Source organism: Panulirus ornatus, chromosome 10 (genome assembly GCF_036320965.1).
Source record: "Panulirus ornatus isolate Po-2019 chromosome 10, ASM3632096v1, whole genome shotgun sequence".
NCBI classification, from domain to species: domain Eukaryota; kingdom Metazoa; phylum Arthropoda; class Malacostraca; order Decapoda; family Palinuridae; genus Panulirus; species Panulirus ornatus.
Genome location: NC_092233.1, coordinates 5,280,190 through 5,294,984, shown reverse-complemented (window position 1 = coordinate 5,294,984; position 14,795 = coordinate 5,280,190). Strand labels below are relative to the sequence as shown.

The following is a 14,795-nucleotide window of genomic DNA, read 5'->3' as shown; positions in this document are numbered from 1 at the left end:
AGGTGAGCTGGTTAGGGCTGGGTTCGGTTTATCATACGGAGAGATTCTGAGTTGAACAATTACTTCAGGGAGTGACAGAATGGGCAACGGACGGGCCTTACTTTCGTTACAATCAAAGGTTTGTAATTCTACTGATTAATCTTGCCAACGACTTGTTTCCTAATGCTATAAAGTCGCTAAGTTATATACCGGGAAAGTTCACTCATAGATAATCCGTCCGTTCATAGGACAGGTAATTACATGTGATGGTGAACGAGCAGCGGTAAACCTATATATTGCCAAGTGTTCGTGGATAAAGGAGAGTTGGATTCGCTAAGCCAGTTAAGTAGGTTATCCCAGTTCCTAAAGAACCTATAATGGTATCTAGAGATTTTCCAAAGTATACCCATTACTTTTTCTACTTTTAAGATCACCTGCATCATTGATCGTACCTGAGGGAGTGTTCTTCATGCTCATCACAGTTACCTGGTCAAAGAATTTCTATTTGGTGTGATTTTTCTTGCTGGTGACCACGAGGCAATAAAGTATACATGATATAGTACCTTGTATATTGTAAATCGCGTAGAGTAATCTGTGCATTGTTATTCATATAGAGTAATCCATATACATATTTAGTATTCATATAAGCTGAACATGTATTCGCGTGTAAGCATCGATTATTTCATTAATGAAATGAGGTTTATCTTGCAAATGGTCATCATTGCGAGTACCAAGAAACAGGTCTCAAAGACTACAGAGAACGTATTTTCTAAAATGAAATATACAACACTTGTGACAGACGGGCGAGAAATCCTCTCTCTCTCTCTCTCTTTCTGGAAGCAGGAGTTCAACACACCCTCGCCACGCAGAGCCTCTGGCTCAAACTGGAACGTTATCCAGACCAGTCCTGGATCATCTTGAGTCTTCATGCTACTAGAGACTCGCAAGACAAGTCGTCAGTCATCATCAACTGACTTGAATCAACCGATATGTTGCTGGTTTAATTTCAAGATGAACTGCCGATATTCCTGCCGGAGAGCGGGGTCTCTGGGGCACCACTCCGGGGTTGGTCTGAAGGTGTTTCTTACGGCCTCTCAGAGTGTGGGGGCGTCGGCGTATCTCTGCTTCACCTCCAGCAGGAAGATTAGGGGCACCAGCAGCACCGCCAGCGCTGCCAGACTTATCCCAACACCTGAGACATGAGAACACGACATCGAATATATCTGTTGAAGACAACCATTCACTTACCACAAACTGTTTCCTTGTAACTGTAGGTATTCCGTGTACTGTGTAATAATCATACAACCCTTAAGATGTTTTCTTGAACTAATGAAATGCTGTGATATGAAAAGGAAGAAAAAGCTAAATGACTCTAAACTGATAAACAAGCATAAATTTTTTTGATACATAAACGATTATCTTTCTTCAAATGATTAACTATGAACTCTGTAACAGCTGAGACACTGAAGTGTTCTGGACAGTTGTGAAAACTTGGGGTGTTTCCATGATGGGTTTCTTGCAACAGACAACAAAATAGTATATCAATTCTGATAGAAAAGCACGGTCTTTCTTTTACTTTTCTTTTAAGGCTAGACACTAGGTAGTTAGGAATCAAAAACATGCATACACCTGCTGTCACCTACCTCGCTCTCAGGGAAATAAGTGAGAAAATTGGATTTTTGTTGAAAGTAGAGCGTAAGAATTCAGAATGTTGACAACAAAAATTAACCTTGGACTAAGGACCAATGATCTTAATGAGGTGGAAAAAAAAGAGAAATGTTGCTGTTGATTCTAACTCCGTATAATAATAAGTATAGTTATTCATCTTGTCGAGTGGTCTTACCTGTAGCTACGGTGCCAAACACGTATGAGCCGTAGGTGAGAGGTTTGGCCTCCAGCTGACTGTAGACAAACACAACACTCAGGAACAAAGGGTTGACGACGCCCCAGCAGATCTTCCAGTAAAGACCTGTCTTCCTCCTCAACATGAACTCGATGTCGGCTTTGAATTTCCTGATGCCATACACCCACATGATGGCTACCACTTCAAACACCATCAACAGGATGATGGACACTCCCTGTACAGGATAAAGGTCGCTGTCATATCTCGATCGTAGAACACCATCAACAGGATGATGGACATTCCCTATATAGGATAAAGGTCGCTGTTATATCGGGAGCATAAAGAAAATTACTTCATGTCTCTAGCTGTTAAGAGAGAGATAGTATAATGAATACCACGAAGGTCCTAACCATAATGATTAGTCGCTCAGACATTAGAATAAACAATACCCCAAAACCTCAGAAATATTACCATCAAACTCGCTGGAAGATGAATATGTATATCATTATCTCTTATCTGTATAAGACTACAGAAGTTGTCAGAAATTATCAGGTCATGAATCCCTGTGAATCTCTGTAACATTAGAAACGTTTTACGAAGCTCCTGAAAGATAAGCTAAGTTTGGCAAAAAATATTCAGGTGTACGCGACGAGTGCCCAAAGATCTGAAACACTGTCTCAAGTTACTGGGAAGCGTTAGAAACTATATCATCCATCCCTGGAAAGTCAGAGCTATTGCCATTAGCGACTGGAAGGTAAGAAATGCCCCCGTGAAAATAAGAAAATATTTGAAAATTTCTTGGAAGGCGTGTATTTCTTGTTTATTTGCTCGAAAAAGTCCCACAATACCATTTTGTCTGGAGGGCCAGGCAGAATCTCGAGTCTGGAAAGTTAAATATAAAGGGTTGATGTTGTCACACGAAGAAAACAAAAACATATCACTATAACAAACAAGAATTTACGACAAGCTATATATATATATATATATATATATATATATATATATATATATATATATATATATATATATATATATATATATATATATTTATATATATATATATATATATATATATATATATATATATATATATATATATATATATATATATATATATATATGTTTGCTTTGAAGAATATATGTGAGAAATACTTAGAAAAGCAAATGGATTTGTATGTAGCATTTATGGATCTGGAGAAGGCATATGATAGAGTTGATAGAGATGCTCTGTGGAAGGTACTAAAAACATATGGTGTGGGAGGCAAGTTGTTAGAAGCAGTGAAAAGTTTTTATCGAGGATGTAAGGCATGTGTACGTGTAGGAAGAGAGGAAAGTGATTGGTTCTCAGTGAATGTAGGTTTGCGGCAGGGGTGTGTGATCTCTCCATGGTTGTTTAATTTGTTTATGGATGGAGTTGTTAGGGAGGTGAATGCAAGAGTTTTGGAAAGAAGGGCAAGTATGAAGTCTGTTGGGGATGAGAGAGCTTGGGAAGTGAGTCAGTTGTTGTTCGCTGATGATACAGCGCTGGTGGCTGATTCATGTGAGAAACTGCAGAAGCTGGTGACTGAGTTTGGTAAAGTGTGTGAAAGAAGAAAGTTAAGAGTAAATGTGAATAAGAGCAAGGTTATTAGGTACAGTAGGGTTGAGGGTAAAGTCAACTGGGAGGTAAGTTTGAATGGAGAAAAACTGGAGGAAGTGAAGTGTTTTAGATATCTGGGAGTGGATCTGGCAGCGGATGGAACCATGGAAGCGGAAGTGAATCATAGGGTGGGGGAGGGGGCGAAAATCCTGGGAGCCTTGAAGAATGTGTGGAAGTCGAGAACATTATCTCGGAAAGCAAAAATGGGTATGTTTCAAGAAATAGTGGTTCCAACAATGTTGTATGGTTGCGAGGCGTGGGCTATGGATAGAGTTGTGCGCAGGAGGGTGGATGTGCTGGAAATGAGATGTTTGAGGACAATATGTGGTGTGAGGTGGTTTGATCGAGTAAGTAATGTAAGGGTAAGAGAGATGTGTGGAAATAAAAAGAGCGTGGTTGAGAGAGCAGAAGAGGGTGTTTTGAAATGGTTTGGGCACATGGAGAGAATGAGAGAGAAAAGATTGACCAAGAGGATATATGTGTCGGAGGTGGAGGGAACGAGGAGAAGTGGGAGACCAAATTGGAGGTGGAAAGATGGAGTGAAAAAGATTTTGAGTGATCGGGGCCTGAACATGCAGGAGGGTGAAGGGCGGGCAAGGAATAGAGTGAATTGGATCGATGTGGTATACCGGGGTCGACGTGCTGTCAATGGAATGAATCAGGGCATGTGAAGCGTCTGGGGTAAACCATGGAAAGTTCTGTGGGGCCTGGATGTGGAAAGGGAGCTGTGGTTTCGGGCATTACTGCATGACAGCTAGAGATTGAGTTTGAACGAATGGGGCCTTTGTTGTCTTTTCCTAGCGCTACCTCGCACACATGAGGGGGGAGGGGGATGTTATTCCATGTGTGGAGAGGTGGCGATGGGAATGAATAAAGGCAGACAGTGTGAATTGTGTACATGTGTATATATGTAATTGTCTGTGTGTATATATATATATATATATATATATATATATATATATATATATATATATATATATATATGTGTGTGTGTGTGTGTGTGTAAATTGAGATGTATGGGTATGTATATTTGCGTGTGTGGACGTGTATGTATATACATGTATATGGAGGTGGGTTGGGCCATTTCCTTCGTCTGTTTCCTTGCGCTACCTCGCAAACGCGGGAGACAGCGACAAAGCAAAATAATAAATGAATAAATAATAATAACATTACACTTTGATAATTATAACGGGCTTACAGGCTTACAGCACAGTACTCGGGTAACGGGCTTACAGGCTTACAGCAGCGGAGAACCACTTACCTCGCTGGGCTAGAGAGAGAGGCCTCTCAGCGGGTGTCATGGGTATTTATTACAAAGACGAGTCTCCGCCCTGCTCGCTATAACGCCACCCTTGATTGGCTATGGGACTAAGAGCACTTGTGGTTGGTTGGGGTATTCTAGCGTCGCACATTCTGGGCAGCTCACACTCCGTAATTAATTGACAGCTCAAGGACAAATGACCATAGGCTTCAAAATTAAATCATTAAGCCTAATGCTTAGTGGGAACAGAAGCTCCGAGCCATTCTCAGAGGAAGACATCTCTATACGCAAGGGCACACACATGTTATATACACGAACATGTGGGCACACGCGCACACGTTCGTAACAATATATATATATATATATATATATATATATATATATATATATATATATATATATATATATATATATATGGAGGGAACGAGAAGTGGGAGACCAAATTGGAGGGGGAGGGATGGAGTGAAAAAGATTTTGAGTTATCGGGGCCTGAACATGCGGGAGGGTGGGGGGCGTGCGGGGAGTGGAGTGAATTGGAACGATGTGGTGTACTGGGGTCGACGTGGTGTCAATGGGTTGAGCCGGGGCGTGTGGAGCGTTTGGGGTGGGCCATGGAGGGTTCTGTGGGGCCTGGATGTGGAAAGGGAGCTGTGGTTTCGGTGCATTGTTGCATGACAGCTGGAGACTGAGTGTGAACGAATGGGGCCTTTGTTGTCTTTTCCTAGCGCTGCCTCACACACATGGGGGGGGAGGATGTTGTTGTTCCATGTGTGGCGGGGTGGCGATGGGAATGAATGGGGGCAGACAGTGTGAATTGTGTACATGGGTATATGTGTATATGTCTGTGTGTGTGTGTGTATGTATACGTTGAGATGTATAGGTGTGTGTATGTGGTGTGTGTGGACGTGTATGTATATACGTGTGTGTGTGGGTGGGTTGGGCCGTTCTTTCGTCTGTTTCCTTGCGCTGCCTCGCTGGCGCGGGGGACGGCGACAGGGCAAAGTGAATAAATAGATAAATATATATAGGGGAGAAAGAATACTTCCCACGTATTCCCTGCATGTCGTAGAAGGCGACTAAAAGGGAAGGGAGCGGGGGGCTGGAAATCCTCCCCTCTCATTTTTTTTTTAAATTTTCCAAAAGAAGGAACAGAGAAGGGGGCCATATGAGGATATTCCCTCAAAGGCCCAGTCCTCTGTTCTTAACGCTACCTCGCTAATGCGGGAAATGGCGAATAGTATGAAAAAAAAAAAAAAAAAAATATATATATATATATATATATATATATATATATATATATATATATATATATATATATTCTTATGAGTCCACATATACATGTGTATGTGTGTGTGTGTGTGTGTGTGTGTGTGTGTGTGTGTGTGTGTGTGTGTGTGTGTGTGTAAAGAGAATATCAACAAATTGAACTGAGTAGTGACAGAACAGCGTGGCAGTGACATACAGGCATGGGAAATCTATTCGGTTACGACGCCTGAAGATAGTAGGTTAGTCGTACTGGTGTAAGATGATTTCAATCGGAATTTGAACGTAAAGAAATATTAAATACGCATACAACCAAGTTCATCTGACAAGTCATTAAGAATCAGATCCATTTCAACTTTTGTAAAGTGTGAGGATTTTAGTGCTATGAGTTATCCCATTACACCAATCATCAAAGGATCAGTAAACAAAACGGTAATACGCTTGGTTGACTCACCCCACAGTAGTGGTTGACGAGGGTGAGGACGTGCTGGCCTTGTGGGATCACATACAAGTCACCTTCCACGTCCGTACGTGAGGGAACTGGTCCATGATGATGGTTATGGCCACATTGCTGGTGTGCATGTTGCTGCCCAGACACAGTGTGAACATCATCAAGAAGAACAGGACGGAAAACACTTGAGGAACGTACTGGAACCTGGCTAAGACGTCAGGGTAGCTGATGAATGCCAGGGAGGTGCCACCACCCTTGATCACCTGCGACACCTCAACACCCAGCAGCTCTGCCAGGTGACCCAGGATGGAGAAGGTGGTGAAGCCAGCCAGGAGTGAGGTGAAGGTGTCAGCGAAGGAGATGATGGTAGCGTCGCGGTACACATCATGGCGGAAGGTGTTGTACGACGCTAGGACAGTAATTACCCCAAACCCAACAGCCAAGCTAAAGAACGCCTGCTCTACCGCCGCGTACCACACCTGCACACCACGCAAGGGAGGATACGCATCATAGATCAGTTTTCACGTAGTGTTAAAGGTTTTAATCATGATATATATATATACATATATATACAACATACAAACCTCAACAGCCAGGTTCGAACCCGGGACCCCTGCGTAACAGGCGGGAGCGCTACCGCTAAACTATGATCGCGCCTAATAGGGAAATGACTATTCGAACACTATGTACTCGAATACCCTTCCTCTGACGTTGGTGAACAGCGGGGTTTGTATGTTCTATGAAAGTGCGCGTTCATATGCACTTCGTTCATATATATATATATATATATATATATATATATATATATATATATATATATATATATATATATATATATATATATTTATATACGCCCATACACGTACATATACATACATACACATACACAGACATACATATATATTCACTTGTACATATTCATACTTGCCTCCATCCATTCCTGGCGCTACCCCGCCCAACAAGAAACAGCATCACTCTTCCCCCGCTTCAGCTAAGTAGCACCAGGAAAACAGACAAAAAAAAAAAAGGCCGCATTCGTTCACACTCAGTCTCTAGCTGTCATGTGTAATGCGTCATACTGCTCTTTGATAGCCCGCCAATAGGACACAGACTTAATGCAGTTTTGAGACAGGTGGGACACGTCGCTGACCCACCCGGTCCGATGTTAGGTTACGAAGATCAGAGAGAATCAGACGAGCCTGATCTAACCTCAATTCCACATCTGGTCAATGGTGGTATCCCTTGGCCCAACTTAAGTGTACTTAGTGATGAACTTTCTATATTCCTACCTCGCTTAACACTGTTCCTGATATTGCTTCTGTGAAGGCGAAAGCTTGATTGAAATAAAATGGATATTTTTGGACAACTGGTGTTTGAGCACCCATGTAATGGTAGAATGATACTGAGAAAATTAGAGAACATAAGAAAAATGATTAATAATTCTGAATATGGTATCATATTCAGTTCTATGTGCATTTGAGAAAACCTGCTTCCAGCTTCACTAATATTATATATATATATATATATATATATATATATATATATATATATATATATATATATATATATATATATATATATATATATATATATATAATGTATGTGAGAAATACTTAGAAAAGCAAATGGATTTGTATGTAGCATTTATGGATCTGGAGAAGGCATATGATAGAGTTGATAGAGATGCTCTGTGGAAGGTATTAAGAATATATGGTGTGGGAGGAAAGTTGTTAGAAGCAGTGAAAAGTTTTTATCGAGGATGTAAGGCATGTGTACGTGTAGGAAGAGAGGAAAGTGATTGGTTTTCAGTGAATGTAGGTTTGCGGCAGGGGTGTGTGATGTCTCCATGGTTGTTTAATTTGTTTATGGATGGGGTTGTTAGGGAGGTAAATGCAAGAGTTTTGGAAAGAGGGGCAAGTATGAAGTCTGTTGGGGATGAGAGAGCTTGGGAAGTGAGTCAGTTGTTGTTCGCTGATGATACAGCGCTGGTGGCTGATTCATGTGAGAAACTGCAGAAGCTGGTGACTGAGTTTGGTAAAGTGCGTGGAAGAATAAAGTTAAGAGTAAATGTGAATAAGAGCAAGGTTATTAGGTACAGTAGGGTTGAGGGTCAAGTCAATTGAGAGGTGAGTTTGAATGGAGAAAAACTGGAGGAAGTGAAGTGTTTTAGATATCTGGGAGTGGATCTGGCAGCGGATGGAACCATGGAAGCGGAAGTGGATCATAGGGTGGGGGAGGGGGCGAAAATTCTGGGGGCCTTGAAGAATGTGTGGAAGTCGAGAACATTATCTCGGAAAGCAAAAATAGGTATGTTTGAAGGAATAGTGGTTCCAACAATGCTGTATGGTTGCGAGGCGTGGGCTATGGATAGAGTTGTGCGCAGGAGGATGGATGTGCTGGAAATGAGATGTTTGAGGACAATGTGTGGTGTGAGGTGGTTTGATCGAGTGAGTAACGTAAGGGTAAGAGAGATGTGTGGAAATACAAAGAGCGTGGTTGAGAGAGCAGAAGAGGGTGTTTTGAAGTGGTTTGGGCACATGGAGAGAATGAGTGAGGAAAGATTGACCAAGAGGATATATGTGTCGGAGGTGGAGGGAACGAGGAGAAGAGGGAGATCAAATTGGAGGTGGAAAGATGGAGTGAAAAAGATTTTGTGTGATCGGGGCCTGAACATGCAGGAGGGTGAAAGGAGGGCAAGGAATAGAGTGAATTGGAGCGATGTGGTATACTGGGGTTGACGTGCTGTCAGTGGATTGAATCAGGGCATGTGAAGCGTCTTGGGTAAACCATGGAAAGCTGTGTAGGTATGTATATTTGCGTGTGTGGACGTATGTATATACATGTGTATGGGGGGGGTTGGGCCATTTCTTTCGTCTGTTTCCTTGCGCTACCTCGCAAACGCGGGAGACAGCGACAAAGTATAATAAAAAAAAAAATAATATATATATATGTATATATATATATATATATATATATATATATATATATATATATATATATATATATATATATATATATATGTGTGTGTGTGTGTGTGTGTGTGTGTGTGTGTGTGTGTGTGTGTGTTATAAAGTACATCATCAAAAGTACAAATATGTTCAGTCTAGAAGCGTCACTCTGTAGCTTCAAGATGAAGAAACAACCTGGCGTGAAGGGCCGAAACCCTGCCTTGATGTGCGATGCGCTACTGTAGGTGAGGGGATTATGCCTCCTGCACCGCACCACGCAACCAATGCTCTCCTGAACCAGAATGTTATGTACAGTTGAGCCAGGGTGTCGAACAGGTGTGCTGGTGTTGGCGAGGTACTGATAACGAACACTTCGCCTCAGACCAGATGTTTTGCACACGTGTTACTCCACAGATGTTCGCCACGTGCCGCACGTGCATGTGTTCGGTATGGAGAGAATTGAGGGAAGGGTAATATATATATATATGTATATGTATATATGTGTATATGTATATATATGTATATGTATATGTAAGGCATGTGTACTTGTAGGAAGAGAGGAAAGTGATTGGTTCTCAGTGAATGTAGGTTTGCGGCAGGGGTGTGTGATGTCTCCATGGTTGTTTAATTTGTTTATGGATGGGGTTGTTAGGGAGGTGAATGCAAGAGTTTTGGAAAGAGGGGCAACTATGAAGTCTGTTGTGGATGAGAGAGCTTGGGAAGTGAGTCAGTTGTTGTTCGCTGATGATACAGCGCTGGTGGCTGATTCATGTGAGAAACTGCAGAAGCTGGTGACTGAGTTTGGTAAAGTGTGTGAAAGAAGAAAGTTAAGAGTAAATGTGAATAAGAGCAAGGTTATTAGGTACAGTAGGGTTGAGGGTAAAGTCAATTGGGAGGTAAGTTTGAATGGAGAAAAACTGGAGGAAGTAAAGTGTTTTAGATATCTGGGAGTGGATCTGGCAGCGAATGGAACCATGGAAGCGGAAGTGGATCATAGGGTGGGGGAGAGGGCGAAAATCCTGGGAGCCTTGAAGAATGTGTGGAAGTCGAGAACATTATCTCGGAAAGCAAAAATGGGTATGTTTGAAGGAATAGTGGTTCCAACAATGTTGTATGGTTGCGAGGCGTGGGCTATGGATAGAGTTGTGCGCAGGAGGATGGATGTGCTGGAAATGAGATGTTTGAGGACAATGTGTGGTGTGAGGTGGTTTGATCGAGTAAGTAACGTAAGGGTAAGAGAGATGTGTGGAAATAAAAAGAGCGTGGTTGAGAGAGCAAAAGAGGGTGTTTTGAAATGGTTTGGGCACATGGAGAGAATGAGTGAGGAAAGATTGACCAAGAGGATATATGTGTCAGAGGTGGAGGGAACGAGGAGAAGTGGGAGACCAAATTGGAGGTGGAAAGATGGAGTGAAAAAGATTTTGTGTGATCGGGGCCTGAACATGCAGGAGGGTGAAAGGCGGGCAAGGAATAGAGTGCATTGGATCGATGTGGTATACCGGGGTTGACGTGCTGTCAGTGGATTGAATCAGGGCATGTGAAGCGATTGGGGTAAACTATGGAAAGCTGTGTAGGTATGTATATTTGCGTGTGTGGACGTATGTATATACATGTGTATGGGGGTGGGTTGGGCCATTTCTTTCGTCTGTTTCCTTGCGCTACCTTGCAAACGCGGGAAACAGCGACAAAGCAAAAAAAAAAAAAAAAAAAATATATATATATATATATATATATATATATATATATATATATATATATATATATATATATATATATATATATATATATATATATATTATCATTATCATTATACTTTGTCGCTGTCTCCCGCGTTAGCGAGGTAACACAAGGAAGCAGACGAAAAAACGGCCCTACCCACCCACATACACATGTATACATACACGTCCACACACGCCCATATACATACCTATACATTTCAACGTATACATATATATACATACACGGATATATATATATATATATATATATATATATATATATATATATATATATATATATATATATATATATATATATATATATATATTCTTACTTGCTGCCTTTATTCATTCCCGTCGCCACCCCGCCACACATGAAATAGCATCCCCCCCCCAACGTAGTGCTAGGAAAAGACAATATATATATATATATATATATATATATATATATATTGTCCCTGGGGATAGGGGAGGAAAAATACTTCCCACTTATTCCCTGCGTGTCGTAGAAAGCGACTAAAAGGAGAGGGAGCGGGGGGCTGGAAATCCTCCCCTCCCGTTTTTTGATTTTCAAAAATAGGGAACAGGGAGGGGAGCCAAGTGAAAATATTCCCTCGGAGACTCAGTCCTCTGTTCTTAACACTACCTTGCTAACTTGGGAAGTGGCGAATATGTATGAAAAAATAGTAAGTTAGACGCGTTGGTACACGTGTTTGTGTTTTATGATTTTCGGGTCTGGCACTGCGTCTCTCGTAAAATCTATTGTGTTCAAGACTACAAACGGTGTACAAGTTTTGTCTCCTTCAAAGGTATTTAGTTATATAGACCTTCACTGATATTCACGTTACAATTATTTGTATATCTAATAAGGGAAGATGCAATGATATTTCAGTTGATCAAAGAGGTACAGGTTATACTTGTATTAGCACTACTGTAATGAAATCAAGACAACTGATCAAAGAGTAACAGGTTATACTTGAAATATCACTATTATCATGACCATTGTATTGATTACATATCAGTACAAGTCATGATTCCTAACATGAATACACTGGGCATTAGAAACCTGTCTTGTTCTTATGCAATATTTTTGTTGCTAAGTCTAATAGAGAAAGCCTCATGAGTCAGCCCAATATCAAACATATTACAGCTTTTACAAGGTTTTCTGCAAACACAACTCGCAGAGTTTTCTGGCGAGTTTCTGATTAAGATATTCTTACCGGTATTGTTATTGCTAGAGGATGCATTTATATCAGAGGCTCTGAATAGGTTGGAGTCTGCAGTAAAATTATCACTAGATGGCAAAACTAAAAGATTCTTGGTATCAAGGTGAGGTTTGGGGTTAACTCGAGAATGAATGTGAGCAGATGTGGCCTTCCTTCGTCTGTTCCTGGCTAACGCGGGAAAAGGCGGTCGAGTAAGAAAGATAAGAGTAAACGAGAGTATCAGCAGCCTTCAGAAGATAAGGAATACAAGAGAGAACCTTACTCCTGGTTCGAGTAGCTTCTCCCATCTTGGTGTGATGAAGAAGAGGACGCCCTTGTACGCGCCCGGGAGTGTGACCCCGCGCACCAGCATCACAAAGAGCACCACGTAGGGGAAGATGGCGGTGAAGTAGGCTGTCTTGCCTGAGCTTCGGACACCCTTGACCTGCACCAGGAAGACGGCGACCCACGACAGCAGCAGACACAGTGAGAGCCGCCACTCCGGCAGTCCCACGCCGTTTTGGAAGCCCAGAGGATCTAGCTTGGTCACCTCGTTCCTGGCCAGCAGGAGGGACCGAGTCAGACACTGACAATATGTATGCCATCCAAGGCCACTGTTGTGTGTGTGTGTGTGTGTGTGTGTGTGTGTGTGTGTGTGTGTGTGTGTGTGTGGTGTGACCATATACGAACAAAACAATGCACCAACAACACGTATGACGTAAGAGGTAAAATCAGACAAAAGAATCAAGCCTGACACAGGTGGATGGTGGAAATCAAGTGCTTGAACTAAATCTTACATTCTAGAAGCAAAAGATTCTTGATAGTTTCAAAGATTCTTTGTTCACTGATGTATTTATATATCGGTTTAAGTGACAAACGCCAAGTCATTCAAACTGAATTCCAAGCATCCTCAACCACCCTGTCAGGAAGGTTACCTGTTATCAGATGACTCCAAACTTATGTGTCAGCCTCAGGAATCATGCAGGAAGGGTGATAGTAATCATCAAGTTGAAGAATCAGGCGTGAGAGTACCATGCTTACTGTACATAATACTTGTGTACACAGTGTCTTGTACGGACTGTGAGTGTACCCAGTGAGGAGTGTGGGTGAAGGGAAGATTAGCTCGCCAACTTCAGGCCATCTTACCTAAAGTAGTCCTCGGCCGCCGTGGTGAGGCCCCTGGTGTCGTTGGCCAAGCTGATGTTGGTGCTGGCGTCCACACAAGTCTCGTCGGCCCAGGCACCACACACGGCCCAGGGCAGTACACTGCTGAAGGAGGCGAAGAAGTAGAAGATAGAAAGGGCCATCAGAGGAGCACAGTACGTTGACACAGTCCATGAAACGAGCGCCTGTCCGTAACCAACACCTGAGGAGAGGCCAGTGCTTTGTGAAGAAATGTTATGAGATTGAATATTGATTTCTGTCTTTTATGTCCCTCTAAGGCTCGGGCTTGCACGTGTGGATGTAATCAAGACGAGAAGAAAGGAGAGACAGGTAATACGTTTGAGGAAAAACCTGGATGTTCAGGCTCTGAGTGCAACAAAACTCAAGGGTAAAGGGGAAGAATGAATTGGAAATGTCCTAAGAGTAATGTCAGGGATTGATGTGATTGCAAAAATTGAGGAAGGAGTAGCAAAACTGCTGAAGCAGGAGCTGTGGAAATGTGTAAAAGAGTGTGAGGAAGTGAGCTCCAGACTGATGTGGGTTAAAACGAAATTACATTGCAAGAGATGAGTGATTACTAGCGCTTATGCCCTTGGTCATACAAAGGAAGATCATGAGAGGCAAGGTGAATGAAAATGGCGAGAAGCTGAAAAATGACTAGTGATTGGGAATACCTAAATTAAAAAGAATACACGCAAGAATAGGTATGCGAGTAGGAAAGATGGTCAGTGGGCATGACTGGATTACAAACTCATAGATAGGGATGCCAAAAGAGAGAAAGTCTTGGATGTGTGGACTCCCGTGGTGTAGCGGTTAGCGTTCCTGACCGTGACGCATTTATGGGTCGCCCAGGTTCGAGCACATAGGTTCGAATCCTGCTTGCGGCAGTCGGTCCACAGTCAACCCAGCTGCTCATCCATGCCCAAGGGGTTGGTCGATAAAATGGGTACCTAGCTCTTTGTTCTTTCTCTTGACCTCCTGCCTCTTTCTTTTATACATCTCCCACTCATTTGCATTTTTTCCCTGCAAAAATCGTCCAAATGCCTCTCTCTTCTCTTTCACTAATAATCTTACTTCTTCATTCCACCACTCGCTACCCTTTCTAATCAACCCACCTCCCACAGACGAAAGAATGGCCCAACCCACCCTCATACACATGTATATACATACACGTCCACACACGCAAATATACATACCTATACATCTCAACGTATACATATATATACACACACAGACATATACATATATACACATGTACATAATTCATACTGTCTGCCTTTATTCATTCCCATCGCCACCTCGCCACACATGAAATAACAACCCC

The 14,795-nt window shown here is 42.1% G+C and overlaps 1 protein-coding gene across 1 annotated transcript; it reads right to left on the bottom strand.

The window, feature by feature from the left end:
• Positions 1-363: 363 nt before the first annotated feature.
• On the bottom strand, positions 364-13,615 carry LOC139750710 (sodium-dependent nutrient amino acid transporter 1-like). Its single transcript, XM_071665384.1, has 6 exons — positions 13,454-13,615; positions 12,591-12,864; positions 6,502-6,915; positions 1,823-2,057; positions 955-1,202; positions 364-465 (listed from the first exon to the last, which is right to left on the bottom strand). The coding sequence occupies exons 1-6, from the start codon at positions 13,612-13,614 to the stop codon at positions 364-366; spliced, it is 1,434 nt and encodes a 477-aa protein (XP_071521485.1). The 5' UTR covers position 13,615.
• Positions 13,616-14,795: the final 1,180 nt, after the last annotated feature.

What these genes read in the sequence shown, in the direction of transcription:
- LOC139750710 (XM_071665384.1), bottom strand. Translation starts at nt 13,614, where the DNA reads ATGGCCCTTTCTATCTTCTACTTCTTCGCCTCCTTCAGCAGTGTACTG. An exon ending in AGAAGCTACTCGAACCAGGA is followed by an intron (nt 6,916 to 12,590) that starts GTAAGGTTCTCT and finishes CGTGGTGTGCAG; the next exon opens with GTGTGGTACGCGGCGGTAGA. An exon ending in GTTTGGCACCGTAGCTACAG is followed by an intron (nt 1,203 to 1,822) that starts GTAAGACCACTC and finishes TGTCTTCAACAG; the next exon opens with ATATATTCGATGTCGTGTTC.